This window comes from Coregonus lavaretus (genome assembly GCF_964263955.1).
Source record: "Coregonus lavaretus genome assembly, contig: HAP1_SCAFFOLD_620, whole genome shotgun sequence".
Classification (NCBI taxonomy): Eukaryota; Metazoa; Chordata; class Actinopteri; order Salmoniformes; family Salmonidae; genus Coregonus; species Coregonus lavaretus.
This window is the reverse complement of record NW_028165252.1, coordinates 260,913-286,737: the sequence shown is the minus strand read 5'-3', so window position 1 is coordinate 286,737 and position 25,825 is coordinate 260,913. Positions and strand designations below refer to the sequence as shown.

General features: G+C 42.7%; 1 protein-coding gene across 8 annotated transcripts; it reads right to left on the bottom strand.

Moving 5' to 3' along the window:
* LOC311116067 (uncharacterized protein) lies at positions 1 to 25,513 on the bottom strand. Of its 8 annotated transcripts, none has more exons than XM_084191201.1 (7): positions 25,289 to 25,453; positions 24,290 to 24,395; positions 7,179 to 7,241; positions 1,952 to 2,275; positions 1,797 to 1,861; positions 1,540 to 1,593; positions 1 to 248 (listed from the first exon to the last, which is right to left on the bottom strand). In XM_084191201.1, the coding sequence occupies exons 4-6, from the start codon at positions 2,239 to 2,241 to the stop codon at positions 1,589 to 1,591; spliced, it is 360 nt and encodes a 119-aa protein (XP_084047327.1). In that variant the 5' UTR covers positions 2,242 to 2,275; positions 7,179 to 7,241; positions 24,290 to 24,395; positions 25,289 to 25,453; the 3' UTR covers positions 1 to 248; positions 1,540 to 1,588. The 8 variants fall into 8 exon arrangements, with proteins under 8 accessions (XP_084047327.1, XP_084047330.1, XP_084047324.1 ...); XM_084191204.1 differs by lacking the exon at positions 7,179 to 7,241 and adding an exon at positions 10,576 to 10,611 and having other exon boundaries at positions 24,290 to 24,392; positions 25,289 to 25,449; XM_084191198.1 differs by lacking the exon at positions 7,179 to 7,241 and having other exon boundaries at positions 25,289 to 25,513.
* Between the last annotated feature and the right edge of the window lie 312 nt (positions 25,514 to 25,825).

The window sequence follows — 25,825 nt, the reverse complement described above, 5'->3', positions numbered from 1 at the left end:
TGAAGTAAACAGTGTTTAATGTGAATTTGCCCAGGTTTAAACATTTCCATATGTAAATTCAGATACAAGAACAAAGCTTAAAAAATTAAAATAATAAAACATTTTGTTCGCAGTGCTTCTACTATAATTATTCAAGAACATAATAGCATTTTATCTACATAGAATGAACAACGCGGTTGTGCGTTCCAAAGGTCCATGACCAGGCTTCCACTGTGTTCTCACCAACATCCAGATGGAGACTCCAGCAGCTTGGAATTAACACATACAAAAAACACTAGAGTTTACAACAGAGTTTACAGTTACAAGAGAAAATTATATCAGCGAGGGGACCAGACTTGTATACAACGGTTTATATTTTCAAACCTCTGTGGCCAATGAAAAGCACTGTTGGAATTCCTGTCATGTTTTGGAGCAACTGAATGTTTCCATTGCTTAGGTGTGCCTATCGGTCACTTGTCATGAGTCAGAGATAACACTAAGTCAGGCAACACAAAATCAGTCAGGCAACAGTCAGGCAACACAAAATCAGTCAGGCAACAGTCAGGCAACACAAAATCAGTCAGGCAACAGTCAGGCAACACAAACCAGTCAGGCAACAGTCAGGCAACACAAATCAGTCAGGCAACGGAGTGCATCACCACACTAACCAGTCATAACAGCCTTTATCAGCATATAAACCAGACAGGCCAGGATCAGTGTGAGAAAACCCGCTGCTCGTTAAGGCTTTGGTTTCCCAGAATGCAAAGCATAAAGTCAGTCAGTGTAAAGTAGCCAAAAAAATTGTCCTTTATACAAGTAGTCCTACCATATAGCGATTTATATTAGTACCACAGCATAGTTGTTTATATAAGTAGTCCTATGGTATAGTAGTTAACACTCGTATAGTAGTCCTATGGTATAGTAGTTAACACTCGTATAGTAGTCCTATGGTATAGTAGTTAACACTCGTATAGTAGTCCTATGGTATAGTAGTTAACACTCGTATAGTAGTCCTATGGTATAGTAGTTAACACTCGTATAGTAGTCCTATGGTATAGTAGTTAACACTCGTATAGTAGTCCTATGGTATAGTAGTTAACACTCGTATAGTAGTCCTATGGTATAGTAGTTAACACTCGTATAGTAGTCCTATGGTATAGTAGTTAACACTCGTATAGTAGTCCTATGGTATAGTAGTTAACACTCGTATAGTAGTCCTATGGTATAGTAGTTAACACTCGTATAGTAGTCCTATGGTATAGTAGTTAACACTCGTATAGTAGTCCTATGGTATAGTAGTTAACACTCGTATAGTAGTCCTATGGTATAGTAGTTAACACTCGTATAGTAGTCCTATGGTATAGTAGTTAACACTCGTATAGTAGTCCTATGGTATAGTAGTTAACACTCGTATAGTAGTCCTATGGTATAGTAGTTAACACTCGTACTAGCGTATGTAGTTTACATGAATAGTACTACAGTATATAGTTGTTTATATGAAGAGTACTACAGAATATAGTTGCTTATATAAATAGTACTACAGTATATAGTTGTTTATACCGGGGATAAAGCCTGATGAAGAGGATGTGCTCTGATGTGGACAGTCAACCTAACCTAAAAGAAGAGAAACAACGTCATTCAAATCACACAGAAGACATTCAGTTCTCTAGCCATGTTAAACACTTCATAAATGTTAAACATATATACTAATTATTTTAACTACTGTAAATCACAACATATCATACCTGTTTTTTGTTAGCATGAAATTCATGTTTTTGTGGCATGAGCTAGAGTTTAGTTCATGCTAATTGTCCTACCTTGAGTATGATGGTGCAACAGAATGCCTTTCTCTACCCCGTTGGAATCCTTGGCTGCAGCTTTCCTATAACGACACAAGGAGTAAGGTTTCACCATACGTTCAGTTGGCTGTATTTATATTGAGTTATTATGATTATAATGATTCTATAGTTACCGCCTTTTGGCCTTGACCCTCTGCCTGATGAAAGAAATGAGGAAGGACAGGATGAGGATACCAACGATTAAGGCCAACACCCCCAGGGTGAGCGGAATCCTGATTTCCTCATTGACACTCTCATGGCAGAACTCTCCTCTGTACCCCAGGATACACTCACAGGTGGTGGCCTGGCCCTGAGCCACACAATGACCATGTCCTTTACACAGCTGGGCAGCACAGGACTGCAGGTCCAGACCACGCACCACACCATCGTCCAGGTGTAGGGTTACGGTGGGAGAGATGGCCATGATGTCGGCTGAGCCTTAGGTCACACCAGGGGAGCTGGGGATAGAGCATAGACTTAGAGCCTTCACATACAGTATGTATAGTAACATCTATACCATGTGTTCTAATGGAATCCATACAGTATGTATAGTAACATCTATACCATGTGTTCTAATGGAATCCATACAGTATGTATAGTAACATCTATACCATGTGTTCTAATGTAATACATTCAGATGTAGTTATGGCAGAGCAGACAACTAGATTAGAAGTCAAATGTAGCCTTTTTATGGCTGAGCAGAGAACTACATCTGTCTTCTAATCTAGCTATGGCTGAGCAGACAGCTAGACTAGAATACAAATGTACAGTGCAGTCGGAAAATATTCAGACCCCTTCACGTTTTTCACATTTTCAATCAATACAAAATACCCCATAAATGACAAAGGAAATAGGTTTAGAAATTCTTGCAAATCTATTTAAAATAAAAAACTGAAATATGCCATATATATAAGTATTCAGAGCCTTTACTCAGTACTTTGTTGAAGCACCATTGGCAGCAATTACAGCCTCGAGTCTTCTTGGGTATGACGCTACAAGCTTGGCACACCTTTATTTGGGGAGTTTCTCCCAATCTTATCTGCAGATCCTCTCAAGCTCCGTCAGGTTGGATGAGGAGCGACGCTGCACAGCTATTTTCAGGTCTCTCCAGAGAGATCGGGTTCAAGTCCGGGCTCTGGCTGGGCCTCAAGGACATTCAGAGACTTGTCCCGAAGCCACTCATGTGTTGTCTTGACTGTGTGCTTAGGGTCATTGTCCTGTTGGAAGGTGTACAGGTGCAGTGCAGTGATCGGTAAGGTGCTCTGACAACTGATGCTTAAAGTTAGTGAGGGAGATAAGTGTCTCCAGCTTCAGAGATTTTTGCAGTTCGTTCCAGTCATTTGCAGCAGAGAACTGGAAGGAATGGCGGCCAAAAGAGGTGTTGGCTTTGGGGATGACCAGTGAGATATACCTGCTGGAGCGCATACTACGGGTGGGTGTTGCTATGGTGACCAATGAGCTAAGATAAGGCAGGGATTTGCCTAGCAGTAATTTATAGATGGCCTGGAGCCAGTGGGTTTGGCGACGAATATGTAGTGAGGACCAGCCAACAAGAGCGTACAGGTCACAGTGGTGGGTAGTGTATGGGGCTTTGGAGACAAAACGGATGGCACTGTGATAGACTACATCCAATTTGCTGAGTAGTGTTGGAGGCTATTTTATAAATGACATCGCCGAAGTCAAGGATCGGTAGGATAGTCAGTTTTACGAGGGCATGTTTGGCAGCATGAGTGAAGGAGGCTTTGTTGCGAAATAGGAAGCCGATTCTAGAATTAACTTTTGATTGGAGATGCTTAATGTGAGTCTGGAAGGAGAGTTTACAGTCTAACCAGACACCTAGGCATTTGTAGTTGTCCACATACTCTAGGTCAGACCCGCTGAGAGTAGTGATTCTAGTCGGGTGGGCGGGTGCCACCAGCATTCGATTGAAGAGCATGCATTTAGTTTTACTAGTGTTTAAGAGCAGTTGGAGGCTACTGAAGGAGTGTTGTATGGCATTGAAGCTCATTTGGAGGTTTGTTAACAGTGTCCAATGAAGGGCCAGATGTATACAAAATGGTGTTGTCTGCGTAGAGGTGGATCTGAGAGTCACCAGCAGCAAGAGCGACATCATTGATATACACAGAGAAAAGAGTCGGCCCAAGAATTGAACCTTGTGGCACCTCCATAGAGACTGCAATAGGTCCAGACAACAGGCCCTCCGATTTGACACATTGAACTTTATCTGAGAAGTAGTTGGTGAACCAGGCGAGGCAGTCATTTGAGAAACCAAGGCTATTTAGTCTGCCAATAAGAATGCGGTGGTTGACAGAGTCGAAAGCCTTGGCCAGGTCGATGATGACGGCTGCACAGTACTGTCTATTATCGATTGCGGTTATAATATAACATGCTTCACCGTAGGGATGGTGCCAGGCTTCCTCCAGACGTGACGCTTGGCATTCAGGCCAAAGAGTTCAATCTTGGTTTCATCAGACCAGAGAATCTTGTTTCTCATGGTCTGAGAGTCCTTTAGGGGTCTTTTGGCAAACTCCAAGCGGGCCGTCATGTGCCTTTTACTGAGTAGTGGCTTCCGTCTGGCCACTCTACCATAAAGGCCTGATTGGTGGGAGTGCTCCAGAGATGGTTGTCTTTCTGGAAGGTTCTCCCATCTCCACAGAGGAACTCTGGAGCTCTATCAGAGTGACCATTGGTGTCTTGTCACCTCCCTGACCAAGGCCCTTCTCCCCCGATTGCTCAGTTTGTCCGGGCAGACAGCTCCAGGAAGAGTCTTGGTGGTTCCAAACTTCTTCCATTTAAGAATGATGGAGGCCACTGTGTTCTTGGGGACCTTCAATGCTGCAGACAATTTTTGGTACCCTTCCCCAGATCTGTGCCTCGACACAATCCTGTCTCTGAGCTCTACGGACAATTCCTTCGACCTCATGGCTTGGTTTTTGCTCTGACATTAACTTTCAACTGTGGGACCTTTATATAGACAGGGGTGTGCCTTTCCAAATCATGTCCAATCAATTGAATTTACCACCGGTGGACTCCAATCAAGTTGAAGAAACATCTCAAGGATGATAAATGGAAACAGGATGTACCGGAGTTCAATTTCGAGTCTCATAGCAAAGGGTCTGAATACTTACGTAAATGTGATATTTCCTTTAAAAAATATATATAAAATACAGTTTGGGTGTGTGTATCTAAATACTTACATAAATAAGAGATATATATATATACACACATACATACAGTTGAAGTCGGAAGTTTACATACACCTTAGCCAAATACATTTAAACTCAGGTTTTTCACAATTCCTGACATTTAATCCTAGTAAAAATTCCCTGTCTTAGGTAAATTAGGATCACCACTATTTTAAGAATGTGAAATGTCAGAATAATAGTAGAGAGAATTATTTTATTTCAGCTTTTATTTATTTCATCACATTCCCAGTGGGTCAGAAGTTTACATACACTCAATTAGTATTTGGTAGCGTTGCCTTTAAATTGTTTAACTTGGGTCAAACGTTTCAGGTAGCCTTCCACAAGCTTCCCACAATAAGTTGGGTGAATTTTGGCCCATTCCTCCTGACAGAGCTGGTGTAAGTGAGTCAGGTTTGTAGGCTTCTTTGCTGCACACGCTTTTACAGTTCCGCCCACACATTTTCTATAGGATTGAGGTCAGGGCTTTGTGATGGCCACTCCAATACCTTGACTTTGTTGTCCTTAAGCCATTTTGCCACAACTTTGGAAGTATGCTTGGGGTCATTGTCCATTTGGAAGACCCATTTGCGACCAAGATTTAACTTCCTGATTGATGTCTTGAGATGTTGCTTCAATATATCCACATAATTTTCCTTCCTCATGATGCCATCTATTTTGTGAAGTGCACCAGTCCCTCCTGCAGCAAAGCACCCCCACAGCATGATGCTGCCACCCTCGTGCTTCACGGTTGGGATGGTGTTCTTCGGCTTGCAAGCCACACCCTTTTTCCTCCAAACATAACGATGGTCATTATGGCCAAACAGTTCTATTTTTGTTTAATCAGACCAGAGGACTTTTCTCCAAAAAGTACGATCTTTGTCCCCATGTGCAGTTGCAAACCGTAGTCTGGCTTTTTTATGGTGGTTTTGGAGGAGTGGCTTCGTCCTTGCTGAGCGGCCTTTCAGGTTATGTCGATATAGGACTCGTTTTACTGTGGATATAGATACTTTTGTACCTTTCCTCCAGCATCTTCACAAGGTCCTTTGCTGTTGTTCTGGGGTTGATTTGCACTTTTCACACCAAAGTACGTTACTCTCTAGGAGACAGAACGTGTCTCCTTCCTGAGCGGTATGACGGCTGCGTGGTCCCATGGTGTTTATACTTGCATACTATTGTTTGTACAGATGAACATGGTACCTTCAGGCGTTTGGAAATTGCTCCCAAGGATGAACCAGAATTGTGGAGGTCTACAATTTTTTTTATGATGTCTTGGCAGATTTCTTTTGATTTTCCCATGATGTCAAGCAAAGAGGAACTGAGTTTGAAGGTAGGCCTTGAAATACATCCACAGGTACACCTCCAATTGACTCAAATGATGTCCAGTAGCCTATCAGAAGCTTCTAAAGCCATGACATCCTTTTCTGGAATTTTCCAAGCTGTTTAAAGGCACAGTCAACTTAGTGTATGTAAACTTCTGACCCACTGGAATTGTGATACAGTGAATTATAAGTGAAATAATCTGTCTGTGAACAATTGTTGGAAAAATTACTTGTGTCATGCACAAAGTAGCTGTCCTAACCGACTTGCCAAAACTATAGTTTGTTAACAAGAAATGTGTGGAGTGGTTGAAAAACGAGTTAATGACTTCAACCTAAGTGTATGTAAACTTCCGACTTCAACTGTATGTATGTATGTATATATATGCAAAAATATCTAAAAACCTGTTTTCGCTTTTCATTATGGGGTATTATGTGTAGATTGATGAGGAAAAAAATGAATTTATTCAATTTTAGAATAATGCTGTAACGTAACAAAATGTGGAAAAAGTTAAAGGGTCTGAATACTTTTCAAATGCACTGTATCCTAGTTATGGCAGAGCAGACAGCTAGATTAGGAGACACAGATTTAGTTATGGATGAGCAGACAACTAGATTAGAAGACAAATATAGTTATGGCTGATGAGATTGCTAGAAAGAAGAGATGGAGCCTAGTTATGGCTGAGCAAACGCCTAGATTAGAAGACGTACACTACCGGTCAAAAGTTTTACAACACCTACTCATTCAAGGGTTTTTCTGGAATAATAGTGAAGACATCAAAACTATGAAATAACACATATGGAATCATGTAGTAACCAAAATAAATATATTTGAGATTTGAGATTCTTCAAATACCCACCCTTTGCCTTGACAGCTTTGCACACTCTTGGCATTCTCTCAACCAGCTTCATGAGGTAGTCACCTGGAATGCATTTCAATTAACAGGTGTGCCTTCTTAAAAGTTAATTCGTGGAATTTCTTTCCTTCTTAATGCGTTTGAGCCAATCAGTTGTGTTGTGACAAGGTAGGGGGGGTATACAGATGATAGCCCTATTTGGTAAAAGACCAAGTCCATATTATGGCAAGAACAGCTCAAATAAGCAAAGAGAAACGACAGTCCATCATTACTTTAAGACATGTAGGTCAGTCAACCCGTCAAGTGCAGTCACAAAAACCATCAAGCGCTATGACGAAACTGGCTCTCATGAGGACCGCCACAGGAATGGAAGACCCAGAGTTACCTCTGCTGCAGAGGATAATGTCATTAGAGTTACCAGCATCAGAAATTGCAGCCCAAATAAATGCTTCACAGAGTTCAAGTAACAGACACATCTCAACATCAATTGTTCAGAGGAGACTGATTTAGGCCTTCATAGTCGAATTGCTGCAAAGAAACCACTACTAAAGGACACCAATAAGAAGAAGAGATATTAGACCGGTGGAAATCTGTCCTTTGGTCTGTAGTCCAAATTGGAGATTTTTGGTTCCAACCGCCCTGTCTTTGTGAGACGCGGTGTGGGTGAACGGATGATCTCCGCACGTGTATTTCACAGCGTAAAGCATGGAGGAGATGGTGTGATGGTGCTTTCCTGGTGACAGTGATCTGCAGCGATGCGCCATCCCATCTGGTTTGGGCTTAGTGGGACTATCTATTACATTTTTTTCAACAGCACAATGACCCAACACACCTCCAGGCTCTGTAAGGGCTATGTTTACCAAGGAGGAGAGTGATGGAGTGCTGCATCAGATGACCTGGGCTCCACAATCCCCGACCTCAACCCAATTGAGAAGGTTTGGGATGAGTCGGACCGCAGAGTGAAGGAAAAGCAGCCAACAAGTGCTCAGCATAAGTGGGAACTCCTTCAAGACTGTTGGAAAAGCATTCCAGGTGAAGCTGGTTGAGAGAATGCCAAGAGTGTGCAAAGCTGACATCAAGGAAAAGGGTGGCTATTTGAAGAACCTCAAATATAAAATATATTTTGATTTGTTTAACACTTTTTTGGTTACTACATGATTCCATATGTGTTATTTCATAGTTTTGGTGTCTTCACTATTATTCTACAATGTAGAAAATAGTAAAAATAAAGATAAACCCTTGAATGAGTTGGTGTTCAAACTTTTGACCGGTAGTGTATATTGCCTAATTATGGCTGAGCAGACAAATAGATTAGAAGACACACGTAACCTAGTTATGGCTGAGCAGACAGCTAGATTAGACAGATAAAGCCTAGTTATGGCTGAGCAGACAGCTAGATTAGACAGATACAGCCTAGTTATGGCTGAGTAGACAGCTAGATTAGACAGATACAGCCTAGTTATGGCTGAGTAGACAGCTAGATTAGACAGATAAAGCCTAGTTATGGCTGAGCAGACAGCTAGATTAGACAGATACAGCCTAGTTATGGCTGAGCAGACAGCTAGATTAGACAGATATAGCCTAGTTATGGCTGAGCAGACCGCTAGATTAGACAGATAAAGCCTAGTTATGGCTGAGCAGACAGCTAGATTAGACAGATACAGCCTAGTTATGGCTGAGCAGACAGCTAGATTAGACAGATAAAGCCTAGTTATGGCTGAGCAGACAGCTAGATTAGACAGATATAGCCTAGTTATGGCTGAGTAGACAGCTAGATTAGACAGATAAAGCCTAGTTATGGCTGAGCAGACAGCTAGATTAGACAGATATAGCCTAGTTATGGCTGAGCAGACAGCTAGATTAGACAGATAAAGCCTAGTTATGGCTGAGTAGACAGCTAGATTAGACAGATAAAGCCTAGTTATGGCTGAGCAGACAGCTAGATTCGACAGATATAGCCTAGTTATGGCTGAGCAGACAGCTAGATTAGACAGATATAGCCTAGTTATGGCTGAGTAGACAGCTAGATTAGACAGATAAAGCCTAGTTATGGCTGAGCAGACAGCTAGATTAGACAGATAAAGCCTAGTTATGGCTGAGCAGACAGCTAGATTAGACAGATAAAGCCTAGTTATGGCTGAGTAGACAGCTAGATTAGACAGATAAAGCCTAGTTATGGCTGAGCAGACAGCTAGATTAGACAGATAAAGCCTAGTTATGGCTGAGCAGACAGCTAGATTAGACAGATAAAGCCTAGTTATGGCTGAGCAGACAGCTAGATTAGACAGATAAAGCCTAGTTATGGCTGAGCAGACAGCTAGATTAGACAGATACAGCCTAGTTATGGCTGAGTAGACAGCTAGATTAGACAGATAAAGCCTAGTTATGGCTGAGCAGACAGCTAGATTAGACAGATAAAGCCTAGTTATGGCTGAGCAGACAGCTAGATTAGACAGATATAGCCTAGTTATGGCTGAGCAGACAGCTAGATTAGACAGATAAAGCCTAGTTATGGCTGAGTAGACAGCTAGATTAGACAGATAAAGCCTAGTTATGGCTGAGCAGACAGCTAGATTAGACAGATAAAGCCTAGTTATGGCTGAGCAGACAGCTAGATTAGACAGATAAAGCCTAGTTATGGCTGAGCAGACAGCTAGATTAGACAGATAAAGCCTAGTTATGGCTGAGCAGACAGCTAGATTAGACAGATATAGCCTAGTTATGGCTGAGCAGACAGCTAGATTAGACAGATAAAGCCTAGTTATGGCTGAGTAGACAGCTAGATTAGACAGATATAGCCTAGTTATGGCTGAGTAGACAGCTAGATTACAATACATATGTAGCCTAGTTATGTCTGAACAAACACCTAGAATAGAAGACAGATGTATCCTAGTTATGTCTGAACAAACACCTAGAATAGAAGACAGATGTGTCCTGTTATGGCTGAACAAACACCTAGAATAGAAGACAGATGTGTCCTAGTTATGGCTGAACAAACACCTAGAATAGAAGACAGATGTGTCCTAGTTATGGCTGAACAAACACCTAGAATAGAAGACAGATGTGTCCTAGTTATGGCTGAACAAACACCTAGAATAGAAGACAGATGTGTCCTAGTTATGGCTGAACAAACACCTAGAATAGAAGACAGATGTGTCCTAGTTATGGCTGAACAAACACCTAGAATAGAAGACAGATGTGTCCTAGTTATGGCTGAACAAACACCTAACCCTAACCCTAACCCAATAGAATGTTATTTATATGGGGGATACAATCTTCCCAGCTCTGCAGGTTTTGCTGTGAAGAGACAGAATCATTAGATCATTTGTTTTGGTTCTGTCCATTTGTAGCTTGTGTTTGGACACAGGTCCAGGAATGGCTAAAGGATTGCAATATTTACCTGGAACTAACCTTGCAGATAGCATTACTGGGTGATCTGAAAAGTCATAGTCAATCATTCAATAATATAATAATACTTTTAGCAAAAATGTTTATTTTTAATTCACAATCTGTAGAAGCAATGAGAATAGAAAGGTTCAGAATTTTTGTAAAACATCACAGTACGGTTGAAATATATATGGCAAATAGAAATCCTATATGGATGGTGTTAAGAGATAGATGGGAGGTATTGAATAGAGTTGAAGGATGGGACTAATAACAAATAACAACAAATAATAACAAAGATAGCTAATAATGTAAGCATACTGTGTCCATAATAAGTATATAGGTTGTATGTTGGGAGCTTTTGGGAAGGAGCACAGTTAGAAAGATATGGCATATAGAAGCAAACCAGATGGACACCATGAAAATGATCGGAGAGTTTGAGAGTAGAAGAAGTTCAGGGGCAAAAAAACAAAAAACAAAAATCTCTATATATATATATATATATATATATATATATATATATAAAATAGAATTATTGTAAAATTAACTCTGTCCATAAGGTGTAGATAGTAAGTATAGACCGGAAGTAGAGGCCTGGGCATTGTTGTTCACTAATTTACTCCAAGTAGGGAAAGGATGGTGGGGTTGAAAAGTAATAAAGGGGAGTATATATATAAAAAAAAAAAAAACATGGGGGATTGGAAGTGATGCAGACAATTACATTGATAGAAGATACAATCTATCTGCAATATTAAGCTGATCCATTCCCCCCCCCCAAAAAAAAAAAAATATATATATATATATAAAAAAAAAAAAAAAAAAACAACACCTAGAATAGTAGACAGATGTGTCCTAGTTATGGCTGAACAAACACCTAGAATAGAAGACAGATGTATCCTAGTTATGGCTGAACAAACACCTAGAATAGAAGACAGATGTGTCCTAGTTATGGCTGAACAAACACCTAGAATAGAAGACAGATGTGTCCTAGTTATGGCTGAACAAACACCTAGAATAGAAGACAGATGTGTCCTAGTTATGGCTGAACAAACACCTAGAATAGAAGACAGATGTGTCCTAGTTATGGCTGAACAAACACCTAGAATAGAAGACAGATGTGTCCTAGTTATGGCTATCAGACATGGTTCTACGGGAGGCTTTATCTGGACATGGTTCTACAGGAGGCTTTATCTGGACATGGTTCTACAGGACCCTTTATCTGGACATGGTTCTACAGGAGGCTTTATCTGGACATGGTTCTACAGGACCCTTTATCTGGACATGGTTCTACAGGACCCTTTATCTGGACATGGTTCTACAGGACCCTTTATCTGGACATGGTTCTACAGGACCCTTTATCTGGACATGGTTCTACAGGACCCTTTATCTGGACATGGTTCTACAGGACCTCCACCAGCCGAAGCTAAGTAGTAACATTAACCCTATGCCATCTAATTGCAGTCGCTGTACTCATAATATACAGGAGAACTATCGCCTTATGGTGAGGATAGCCGTGCTGCAAGTACAGCTTCAGATGCAATCCTTAGGCAAGGGCAATTTAATTGTAGGAAAGGATGAAAGAGCGTCTGTGCCACCAGTAAGTACAGATAGTAGTATAAATCCCCTCTCAGAGTCCACGCAGCCGGACAATTTTCTCAAGGCTTCTGGAAAGAAATGTTGTTGGCATGCTCAACCGGTGTCGCTCATTCAGCCGACAAACTTTCAACCGGTTCTCCCCATTAAGCAACGAGTCGGAGTCTGAGTCTGAGCCTTCTCAGGTCTCTCCTCCACCCGTTACGGGGTCTGAGCTGCCGAAGCCTCCCAACATTATCTGACTAATTGAAAACTCATGTCATTTACGACTCTATTACCCGCAATATTAGACTTTAAAATAATCATCCAGCGATCATACACTGTTACCCAGGGGGCAGGGCTACCGACATAAAGGCTAATCTGAAGATGGTGCTGGCTAAGGGTAAAACTGGCGAGTGTAGAGAGTATAGGGATATTGTTATCCACGTTGGCACCAACGATGTTAGGATGAAAAAGTCAGAGGTCACCAAACGCAACATAGCTTCATCGTGTAAATTAGCTAGAAAGATGTGTCGGCATTGAGTAATTGTCTCTGGCCCCCTCCCAGTTAGGGGGAGGAGTGATGAGCTCTACAGCAGTAATTGTCTCTGGCCCCTCCCAGTTTGGGGGAGTGATGAGCTCTACAGCAGTAATTGTCTCTGGCCCCTCCCAGTTAGGGGGAGTGATGAGCTCTACAGCAGTAATTGTCTCTGGCCCCTCCCAGTTAGGGGGAGGAGTGATGAGCTCTACAGCAGAGTCTCACAACTCAATCGCTGGTTGAGAACTGTTTTCTGTCCGTCCCAAAAGATAGAATTCGTAGATAATTGGCCCTCTTTCTGGGACTCACCCAGAAACAGGACCAAGCCTGGCCTGCTGAGGAGTGATGGACTCCATCCTAGCTGGAGGGGTGCTACAGGACCAAGCCTGGCCTGCTGAGGAGTGATGGACTCCATCCTAGATGGAGGGGTGCTCTCATCTTATCTACCAACATAGACAGGGCTCTAACTCCTCTAGCTCCACAATGAGACAGGGTGCAGGCCAGGCAGCAGGCTGTTAGCCAGCCCAATGAGACAGGGTGCAGGCCAGGCAGCAGGCTGTTAGCCAGCCCAATGAGACAGGGTGCAGGCCAGGCAGCAGGCTGTTAGCCAGCCTGACAGCTTAGTGGAGTCTGCCACTAGCACAGTCAGTGTAGTCAGCTCAGCTATCCCTGTTGAGACCGTGTCTGTGCCTCGATCTAGGTCAGGCAAAACAAAACATGGCGGTATTCGCCTTAGCAATCTCACTGGAATAAAGACCTCCTCCATTCCTGTCATTATTGAAAGAGATTGTGATATTTCACATCTCAATATAGGGTTACTTAATGTTAGATCCCTCACTTCCAAAGGAGTCATAGTCAATGTACTAATCACTGATCATAATCTTGATGTGATTGGCCTGACTGAAACATGGCTTAAGCCTGATTAATTTACTGTGTTAAATGAGGCCTCTCCTCCTGGTTACACTAGTGACCATATCCCCCGCGCATCCCGCAAAGGCGAAGGTGTTGCTAACATTTATGACAGCAAAATTACTGCGTTTTATTCTTTTGAGGTTCTAGTCATGAAATCTATGCAGCCGACTCAATCCCTTTTTATAGCTACTGTTTACAGGCCTCCTGGGCCGTATAAAGCGTTCCTCACTGACTTCCCTGAATTCCCATCGGACCTTGTAGTCATGGCAGATAATATTCATATTTTGGTGCCTTTAATAATCACATGGAAAAGTCCACAGACTCAGTGGGTTTTGTCCAACATGTCTCCGGACCTACTCATTGCCACAGTCATACACTAGATCTAGTTTTGTCCCGTGGAATAAATATTGTGGATCTAAATGTTTTTACTCATAATCCTGGACTGTCGGACCACCATTTCTTTACGTTTGCAATCGCAACAAATAATCTGCTCAGACCCCAACCAAGGACCATCAAAAGCCGTGCTATAAATTCTTGGACAACCCAAAGAACCCTAGATACCCTTCCAGACTCCCTCCACCTACCCAAGGACGTCGGAGTACAACAATCGGTTAACCACCTAACTGAGGATCTTAATTTAACCTTGCGCTATACCCTAGATGCAGTCACACCCCTAAAAACAAAAAACTTTCGTAACAAGAAATTTGCTCCCTGGTATACAGAAAATAACAGAGCCCTGAAGCAAGCTTCCAGAAAATTGGAACGGAAATGGCGCTGAAGCAAACTGTCTTCCGACTAGCTTGGAAAGACAGTACCGTGCAATATCGAAGAGCCCTCACTCATGATCATTAGAAAGCAAATTATGGACTCCACATTGAATCTGCGTATTTCTCCAATGCTCAGTTGTCCTGAGTCTGCACAGAACTGCCAGGACCTAGGATCAATGGAGACACTCACGTTTTTTTATCCTGTATCTCGACACATTCATGAACATAGTCATGGCCTCTAAACCTTCAAGCTGCATACTGGATCCTATTCCAACTAAACTACTGAAAGAGCTACAGTGCCTTGCAAAAGTATTCATCCCCCCCCCCTTGGCGTTTTTCCTATTTTGTTGCATCACAACCTGTAATTTAAATGGATTTTGATTTTGATTTCATGTAATGAAAGCTGGAGACTTATCTCCCTCACTAACTTTAAGCATCAGTTGTCAGAGCAGCTTACCAATCACTGCAACTGTACACAGCCCATTTGTAATTAGCCCACCCAACAACCTCATCCCCATATTGTTATTTATTTTGCTCATTTGCACCCCAGTATCTCTATTTGCACATAATCTCTTGCACATCTAGCATTCCAGTGTTAATACTAATTGTAATTATTTTGCAGTATGGCCTATTTATTGCCTTACCTCCATAACTTACTACATTTGCACACACTGTATATAGATTTTCAATTGTGTTATTGACTGTACGTTTTGTTTATCCCATATGTAACTGTGTTGTTTTTAAATCGCACTGCTTTGCTTTATCTTGGCCAGGTCGCTGTTGTAAATAATATAATAATATGCCATTCAGCAGACGCTTTTATCCAAAGCGACTTACAATCATGCGTGCATACATTTTTGTGTATGGGTGGTCCCGGGGATCGAACCCACTACCTTGGCGTTACAAGCGCCGTGCTCTACCAGCTGAGCTACAGAGGACCACTACAAGTTCACATCCAAATGAGAACTTGTTCTCAACTGGCTTACCTGGTTAAATAAAGGTTAAATAAAATAAAAATACAAAAAATAATGGACATACAAAAAATAGTCCAAATTGGTGAACTGAAAAGATAAAAATTATAAAAAATAAATAACGGAAAAGTGGTGGGTGCATATGGATTCACCCTTTGCTATGAAGCCCCTAAATAAGATCTGGTGCAACCAATTACCTTCAGAAGTCACATAATTAGTTAAATAAAGTCCACCTGAGCGCAATCTAAGTGTCACATGATCTCAGTATACAGTGGGAAGAACAAGTATTTGATACACTGCCGATTTGCAGGTTTTCCTACTTACAAAGCATGTAGAGGTCTGTAATTTTTATCATAGGTACACTTCAACTGTGAGAGACAGAATCTAAAACAAAAATCCAGAAAATCACATTGTATGATTTTTAAGTAATTAATTTGCATTTTATTACATGACATAAGTATTTGATCACCTACCAACCAGTAAGAATTCCGGCTCTCACAGACCTGTTCGTTTTTCTTTAAGAAGCCCTCCTGTTCTCCACTCATTACCTGTATTAACTGCACCTGTTTGAACTTGTTACCTGTATAAAAGACACCTGTCCACACACTCAATCAAACAGACTCCAACCTCTCCACAATGGCCAAGACCAGAGAGCTGTGTAAGGACATCAGGGATACAATTGTAGACCTGCACAAGGCTGGGAAGGGCTACAGGACAATAGGCAAGCAGCTTGGTGAGAAGGCAACAACTGTTGGCGCAATTATTTGAAAATGGAAGAAGTTCAAGATGACGGTCAATCACCCTCGGTCTGGGGCTCCAAGCAAGATCTCACCTCGTGGGGCATCAATTATCATGAGGAAGGTGAGGGATCAGCTCAGAACTACACGGCAGGACCTGGTCAATGACCTGAAGAGAGCTGGGACAACAGTCTCAAAGAAAACCATTAGTAACACACAACGCCGTCATGGATTAAAATCCTGCAGCGCACGCAAGGTCCCCCTGCTCAAGCCAGCGCATGTCCAGACCCGTCTGAAGTTTGCCAATGACCATCTGGATGATTCAGAGGAGGAATGGGAGAAGGTCATGTTGTCTGATGAGACAAAAATAGAGCTTTTTGGTCTAAACTCCACTCGCCGTGTTTGGAGGAAGAAGGATGAGTAGAACCCCAAGAACACCATCCCAACCGTGAAGCAAGGAGGTGGAAACATTATTTGGGGATGCTTTTCTGCAAAGGGGACAGGACGACTGCACCGTATTGAGGGGAGGATGGATGGGGCATTGTTTCGCGAGATCTTGGCCAACAACCTCCTTCCCTCAGTAAGAGCATTGAAGATGGGTCGTGGCTGGGTCTTCCAGCATGACAACGACCCGAAACACACAGCCAGGGCAACTAAGGAGTGGCTCCGTAAGAAGCATCTCAAGGTCCTGGAGTGACCTAGCCAGTCTCCAGACCTGAACCCAATAGAAAATCTTTGGAGGGAGCTGAAAGTCCGTATTGCCCAGCCACAACCCAGAAACCTGAAGGATCTGGAGAAGGTCTGTATGGAGGAGTGGGCCAAAATCCCTGCTGCAGTGTGTGCAAACCTGGTCAAGACCTACAGGAAACGTATGATCTCTGTAATTGCAAACAAAGGTTTCTGTACCAAATATTAAGTTCTGCTTTTCTGATGTATCAAATACTTATGTCATGCAATAAAATGCAAATTAATTACTTAAAAATCATACAATGTGATTTTCTGGATTTTTGTTTTAGATTCCGTCTCTCACAGTTGAAGTGTACCTATGATAAAACCTCTACATGCTTTGTAAGTAGGAAAACCTGCAAAATCGGCAGTGTATCAAATACTCTCATAATTCTCCCCACTGTGTGTGTGTGTATATATATATATTATATATATATATATATATAAACACACACAGTGAGGGAAAAAAGTATTTGATCCCCTGCTGATTTTGTACGTTTGCCCACTGACAAAGACATGATCAGTCTATAATTTTAATGGTAGGTTTATTTGAACAGTGAGAGACAGAATAACAACAAAAAAATCCAGAAAAACGCATGTCAAAAATGTTATAAATTGATTTGCATTTTAAATGAGGGAAATAAGTATTTGACCCCTCTGCAAAACATGACTTAGTACTTGGTGGCAAAACCCTTGTTGGCAATCACAGAGGTCAGACGATTGTTGTAGTTGGCCACCAGGTTTGCACACATCTCAGGAGGGATTTTGTCCCACTCCTCTTTGCAGATCTTCTCCAAGTCATTTAGGTTTCGAGCCTGACGTTTGGCAACTCGAACCTTCAGCTCCCTCCACAGATTTTCTATGGGATTAAGGTTTGGAGACTGGCTAGGCCACTCCAGGACCTTAATGTGCTTCTTCTTGAGCCACTCCTTTGTTGCCTTGGCCGTGTGTTTTGGGTCGTTCTCTTGCTGGAATACCCATCCATGACCCATTTTCAATGCCCTGGCTGAGGGAAGGAGGTTCTCACCCAAAATTTGACGGTACATGGCCCCGTCCATCATCCCTTTGATGCGGTGAAGTTGTCCTGTCCCCTTAGCAGAAAAACACCCCCAAAGCATAATGTTTCCACCTCCATGTTTGACGGTGGGGATGGTGTTCTTGGGGTCATAGGCAGCATTCCTCCTCCAAACACGGCGAGTTGAGTTGATGCCAAAGAGCTCGATTTTGGTCTCATCTGACCACAACACTTTCACCCAGTTCTCCTCTGAATCATTCAGATGTTCATTGCCAAACTTCAGACGGGCCTGTATATGTGCTTTCTTGAGCAGGGGGACCTTGCGGGCGCTGCAGGATTTCAGTCCTTCACGGCGTAGTGTGTTACCAATTGTTTTCTTGGTGACTATGGTCCCAGCTGCCTTGAGATCATTGACAAGATCCTCCCGTGTAGTTCTGGGCTGATTCCTCACCGCTCTCATGATCATTGCATCTCCACGAGTTGAGATCTTGCATGGAGCCCCAGGACGAGGGAGATTGACAGTCCTTCTGTTTCTTTCATTTGCGAATAATCGCACCAACTGTTGTCACCTTCTCACCAAGCTGCTTGGCGATGGTCTTGTAGCCCATTCCAGCCTTGTGTAGGTCTACAATCTTGTCCCTGACATCCTTGGAGAGCTCTTTGGTCTTGGCCATGGTGGAGAGTTCGGAATCGGATTGATTGATTGCTTCTGTGGACAGGCGTCTTTTATACAGGTAACAAACTGAGATTAGAAGCACTCCCTTTAAGAGTGTGCTCCTAATCTCAGCTCGTTACCTGTATAAAAGACACGTAAGAGCCAGAAATCTTTCTGATTGAGAGGGGGTCAAATACTTATTTCCCTCATGAAAATGCCAATCAATTTATAAAATTTTTGACATGCGTTTTTCTGGATTTTTTTGTTGTTATTCTGTCTCTCACTGTTCAAATAAACCTACCATTAAAATTATAGACTGATCATTTCTTTGTCAGTGGGCAAACGTACAAAATCAGCAGGGGAATCAAATACTTTTTTCCCTCACTGTACATCTGCATTGCTTGCTCTTTGGAGTTTAAGGCTGGGTTTCTGTATAGCATTTTGTGACATCTGCTGATGTAAAAAGGGCTTTATAAATACATTTGATTGATTGATAGATCTACCAAGAGAGTTTATCTATATTCTTCCACAAACCGATGCTGGCACTAAGACCGCACTCAACGAGTTGTATAAGGCCATAAGCAAACAAGAAAATGCTCATCCAGAAGAGGCGCTCCTAGTGGCCGGGAACTTTAACGCAGGCAAACTTAAATCCGTTTGACCTCAATTCAACCAGCACGTCACGTGCAACCAGAGGAAAAACAACTCTAGACCACCTTTACTCCAAAACACAGAGAATCCTTCAAAGCTCTCCCTCGCCCTCCATTTGGCAAATCTGACCATAGTGACCGTACGTACATATCCCAACCAGAAGCCATGGATTACAGGCAATATCCGCACTGAGCTAAAGGCTAGAGCTGCCGCTTTCAAGGAGGACACTAATCCGGACGCTTTTAAGAAATCCTGCAATGCCTTCAGACGAACCATCAAACAGGCAAAGTGTCAATAAGGACGAAAATTGAATCTTACAACACCGGCTCTGAAACTCGTCAGATGTGCCAGGGCTTACAAACTATTACGGCCTACAAAGGGGTCCCAGCGGCAAGCTGCCCAGTGACGTCAGCCTACCAGACGAGCTAAATGCCTTTTATGCTCGCTTCGAGGCAAGCAACACTGAAGCATGTATGAGCACACAAGCTGTTCCGGACGACTGTGTGATCAAGCTCTCCGTTGCAGATGTGAGCAAGACCTTTAAACAGGTCAACATTCACAAGGCCGCGGGGCAGGACGGATTTCCAGGACGTGTACTCAGAGCATGCGTGGACCAACTGGTAAGTGTCTTCACCTACATTTTCAACCTCTCCCTGACCGAGTCTGTAATACCTACATGTTTCAAGCAGACCACCATGAAAAGCGAAGGTAACCTGCCTAAATGACTACCCCATAGCAATCACGTCGGTAGCCATGAAGTGCTTTGAAAAGCTGGTCATGGCTCACATCAACACCATCATCCAGGAAACCCTAGACCCACTCCTATTCGCATACCGCCCCAACAGATCCACAGATGACGCAATCTCAATCGCACTCCACACTGCCCTTTCCCACCTTTCCAAAAGGAACACCTGTGAGAATGCTGTTCATTGACTACAGCTCAGCACTCAACACCATACTGCCCACAATGCTCATCACTAAGTAAGGACCCTGGGACTGAACACCTCCCTCTGCAACAGGATCCTGGACTTCCTGACGGGCCGCCCCCAGGTGGTAAGGGTATGCAACAACACATCTGCCACGCTGATCCTCAACACGGGGGCCCCTCAGGGGTGCGTGCTCAGTCCCCTCCTGTACTCCCTGTTCACCCATGACTGCTTGGCCAGGCACGACTCAAAACACCATCATTAAGTTTGCTGACAACAACTGTGGTAAGCCTGATCACAGACAACGATGAGACAGCCTATAGGGAAGTCAGAGACCTGGCAGTGTGGTGCCAGGACAACAACCTCTTCCTCAACGTGAGCAAGACAAAAGGAGCTGATCGTGGACTACAGGAAAAGGAGGGCTGAACACGCCCCCATACACATAGACATGGCTTTGGTGGAGCGGGTCGAGAGTTTCAAGTTCCTTGGTGTCCACATCACCAACAAACTATCATGGTCCAAACACACCAAGAAAGTTGTGAAGAGGGCACGACAATGCCTTTTCCCCCTCAGGAGACTGAAAAGATTTGGCATGGGTCCCTAGATCCTCAAAAGGTTATACAGCTGCACCATCGAGAGCATCCTGACCAGTTGCATAACTGCCTGGTATGGAAACTGATCGGCATCCGACTAAGGCGCTACAGAGGGTCGTGCGTATGGCCCAGTACATCACTGGGGCCAAGCTTCCTGCCATCCAGGACCTACAGTTGAAGTCGGAAGTTTACATACACTTAGGTTGGAGTCATTAACTTGTTTTTCAACCACTCCACAAATTTCTTAACAAACTATAGTTTTGGCAAGTCGGTTAGGACAACTACTTTGTGCATGACAAGTAATTTTTCCAACAATTGTTCACAGACCAATTATTTCACTTAAAATTCACTGTATCACAATTCCAGAGGGTCAGAAGTTTACATACACTAAAGTTGACTGTGCCTTTAAACAGCTTGGAAAATTCCAGAAAATGATGTCATGGCTTTAATTAGCCTATCAGAAGATTCTGACATTATTTCAGTCAATTGGAGGTGTACCTGTGGATGTATTTCAAGGTCTACCTTCAAACTCAGTGCCTCTCTGCTTGACATCATCGGAAAATCAAAATAAATCAGAAAAAAATTGTAGACCGCCACAAGTCTGGTTCATCCTTGGGAGCAATTTCCAAACGCCTGAAGGTACCACGGTCATCTGTACAAACAATAGTACGCAAGTATAAACACCATGGGACCACGCAGCCGTCATACCGCTCAGGAAGGAGACGCGTTCGGTCTCCTAGAGATGAACGTACTTTGGTGTGAAAAGTGCAAATCAACCCCAGAACAACAGCAAAGGACCTTGTGAAGATGCTGGAGGAAAGGTACAAAAGTATCTATATCCACAGTAAAACGAGTCCTATATTGACATAACCTGAAAGGCCGCTCAGCAAGGAAGAAGCCACTGCTCCAAAACCGCCATAAAAATAGCCAGACTACGGTTTGCAACTGCACATGGGGACAAAGATCGTACTTTTTGGAGAAATGTCCTCTGGTCTGATTAAACAAAAATAGAACTGTTTGGCCATAATGACTATCGTTATGTTTGGAGGAAAAAGGGGGAAGGCTTGCAAGCTGAAGAACACCATCCCAACCGTGAAGCACGGTGGTGGCAGCATCATGCTGTGGGGGTGCTTTGCTGTAGGAAGGACTGGTGCACTTCACAAAATAGATGGCATCATGAGGAAGGAAAATTATGTGGATATATTGAAGCAACAGCTCAAGACATCAGTCAGGAAGTTGGTCGCAAATGGGTCATCCAAATGGACAATGACCCCAAATATACTTCCAAAGTTGTGGCAAAATGGCTTAAGGACAACAAAGTCAAGGTATTGGAGTGGCCATCACAAAGCCCTGACCTCAATCCTATAGAAAATGTGTGGGCAGAACTGAAAAAGCGTGCGCGAGCAAGGAGGCCTACAACCCTGACTCAGTTACACCCGCTGTCAGGAGGAAAGGTGTATGTAAACTTCCGACTTCAACTGTATATACTTGGTGGTTTCAGAGGAAGGCCCAAAAAATTGTTGAAGACTCCAGTCACCCAAGTCAGACTGTTCTCTCTGCTACCGCACGGCAAGCTGTACCGGAACGCCAAGTCTAGGCCCAAAAGGCTCCTTAACAGCTTCTACCCACAAGCTATAAGACTGCTGAACAATTAATCAAAATGGCCACACTGACTATTTACATTGACCCCCCCCCCCCCCCCATTTGTTTTTACACTGCTGCTACTCTGTTTATTATCTATGTATAGTCACTTTACTCCTACCTACATGTACATATTACCTCGACTAACCTGTACCGCCACACATTGACTCTGTACCGGTACCACCTGTATATAGCCTCGTTATTGTAATATATTTTCTAAACTCTATTTCTTGAACAGCATTGTTGTTTAAGGGTTTGTAAGTAAGCATTTCACGTTAAGGTCTACACCTGCTGTATTCGGCGCATGTGAAATAAAATTTGATTTGATTTTTTGATAAGAAGACAGATGTATCCTAGTTATGGCTGAGCAGACAGCTAGATTATAAACACAGATGTAGTTATGGCTGAGCAGACAGCTAGATTACACAGATAAAGCCTAGTTATGGCTGAGCAGACAGCTAGATTAGAAGACAGATGTATCCTAGTTATGGCTGAGCAGACAGCTAGATTATAACACAGATGTAGTTATGGCTGAGCAGACAGCTAGATTAGAACACAGATGTAGTTATGGCTGAGCAGACAGCTAGATTACACAGATAAAGCCTGGTTATGGCTGAGCAGACAGCTAGTCTAGACAGATAAAGCCTAGTTATGGCTGAGCAGACAGCTAGATTAGAACACCGATGTAGTTATGGCTGAGCAGACAGCTAGATTAGAACACAGATGTAGTTATGGCTGAGCAGACAGCTAGATTAGAACACAGATGTAGTTATGGCTGAGCAGACAGCTAGACTAGACAGATAAAGCCTAGTTATGGCTGAGCAGACAGCTAGATTAGACAGATAAAGCCTAGTTATGGCTGAGCAGACAGCTAGATTAGAACACAGATGTAGTTATGGCTGAGCAGACAGCTAGATTAGAACACAGATGTAGTTATGGCTGAGCAGACAGCTAGATTAGAACACATATGTAGTTATGGCTGAGCAGACAGCTAGATTAGAAGACCGAGGTAGTTATGGCTGAGCAGACAGCTAGATTAGACAGATAAAGCCTAGTTATGGCTGAGCAGACAGCTAGATTAGAACACATATGTAGTTATGGCTGAGCAGACAACTAGACTAGACAGATAAAGCCTAGTTATGGCTGAGCAGACAGCTAGATTAGAACACAGATGTAGTTATAGCTGAGCAGACAGCTAGATTAGAACACAGATGTAGTTATGGCTGAGCAGACAGCTAGATTAGAAGACCGAGGTAGTTATGGCTGAGCAGACAGCTAGATTAGACAGATAAAGCCTAGTTATGGCTGAGCAGACAGCTAGATTAGAACACAGATGTAGTTATGGCTGAGCAGACTGCTAGATTAGATCACAGATGTAGTTATGGCTGAGCAGACTGCTAGATTAGATCACAGATAAAGCCTAGTTATTGCTGAGCAAACAGCTAGATTAGAACACATATGTAGTTATGGCTGAGCAGACAGCTAGATTAGAACACAGATAAAGCCTAGTTATGGCTGAGCAGACAACTAGATTAGAACACAGATACAGCCTAGTTATGGTTGAGCAGACAGCTAGATTAGACAGATAAAGCCTAGTTATGGCTGAGTAGACAGCTAGATTAGACAGATAAAGCCTAGTTATGGCTGAGCAGACAGCTAGATTAGACAGATATAGCCTAGTTATGGCTGAGTAGACAGCTAGATTAGACAGATATAGCCTAGTTATGGCTGAGTAGACAGCTAGATTAGACAGATATAGCCTAGTTATGGCTGAGCAGACAGCTAGATTAGACAGATAAAGCCTAGTTATGGCTGAGTAGACAGCTAGCTTCGAAGACCGATGTAGCCTAGTTATGCTTGAGCAGCTTGGAGGCAGTCAGTCTAATTATACTACAGTCACCCAGTCAGTCAGGTTGAACAGGATCACAGACCTTAAACAATGGCTCCAGGTGAGAAACGGAAAACGCCTAAGGCAGGAATGGTGGAGAACATTACATACCAACACATCTCTAAAAGGTATACTTACTCGTATCAGAGTGTAGAGAAGACTAACCAGTCAGGGCGTAGAGAATGCTTCTTTAAAGAGGATTCCTTGGTTTAATCTGGGATATGAGTCTGAATGTAAACTCCTGCTGTAGAGGTGTTCAGAGAGAGAGCGAGAGAAAGAAACTTTCCTTTACAAAAGAAATCAGGAACAGAGGGGGGAACAGGAAGGAGGCGAGCCCTACCCCAAGCTCTGAATACCTGAAAACAGGAACTATCAGCTCAGCTGGAGGTAACTACTCCTCCCTGCAGTCACATAGACACTCACTGAACTGCTGCAGAGAAGACTGGCTGCATTTACACAGGCAGCCCAATTCTGATCTTTATTTCACTAATTGGTCTTTTGACCAATCAGATAAACTCTGAAAAAGATCTGATGTGAAAAGATCTTATGTGATTGGTCAACAAAAAAAAAATCAGAATCGGGCTGCCTGTTTAAAGGCAGCCACAGACATTCACTGGACAGCTGCAGAGAGCACAGGAATTAAGAAAAACTCATGCAAATTATTGCTAGAAAAAAACTAGAAATGAGGTGCAAATGGACAGTTGAGCGCTAGAGCATTCAATGGTAAATCAGTTTCAGGGCAGTGTCCTCTACTGCTCCTCGAAACTGCTCTGTTTTGGCCATTGTGTAGAGTGAGCGAGAGACTAGCGCGTGTTGCATGACCTAATATTGCTGCACTCGCTAAGTCTAAGGGTCTTATGTTGTCTGATTAATCATGCTGTAATACACTATTCAGCAGTGGTGGAATAAGTACCCAATTGTCATACTTGAGTAAAACTAAAGATACCTTCAAAAGTAAAAGTATAAATCATTTCAGATTCCTTATATTAAGCAAACAGCACCATTGTGTTTATTTTTACTTAAGTACTTTACACCACTGCAATTCATTGGTTTAATACAGCCTGAACCATGAGTGCAAAATCGTGTAAATGTTCCTTTTAAGCCAGAATATTGAATAACATTTAATTTAAAACGTACTCTACCAGTTGGTCCTTCAGCTGCTCGACAGGAAGGATTGTTTACCATACTTTTTAGAGAGGTGGTAGGTTTGGCACTGCCAGCTGAAAGCGAGGAAACCGATCATTCGTAATGTTCAGTCTGTGGTTCAGTTACTCTCTGCTGTTGTTTACATATTGTGCAAGTGTTTTAGTCGTGTGCGTCAGAACTAAAATACACACCGGAAATACAACCTACCGGCGCTCTAAACAGTTGGTTAACAATACTTTCCTGTGAATACTCAAATGTAGAGCAGCTGAAGGACAACCGGTAGAGTAAGTTCACATGTAATGTTATTCAACATTCTGGCTGGTTAGGAACATTTACACGATTTTACACTTCAAGGTTTCAGGCTGTATGCAGTACGTGCATTACATACAGCCTGATTAATCAGACAAGGTGTCATGGACGCCTTGTTATCTGGTCTGTAACCTGATTTAAGATGTGCATATATAGCTAGGTTTCCATCCAAAAAGGTGACATTTTCCTGAAACTATAAAACCCGCATAAAGAAAAATG

Coding starts and splice junctions, on each gene's coding strand:
- LOC311116067 (XM_084191198.1), bottom strand. CDS start 2,241: ATGGCCATCTCTCCCACCGTAACCCTACACCTGGACGATGGTGTGGTG. Junction 1,862..1,951: donor AGGGTCAAGGCCAAAAGGCG/GTAACTATAGAA, acceptor GTGTCGTTATAG/GAAAGCTGCAGCCAAGGATT.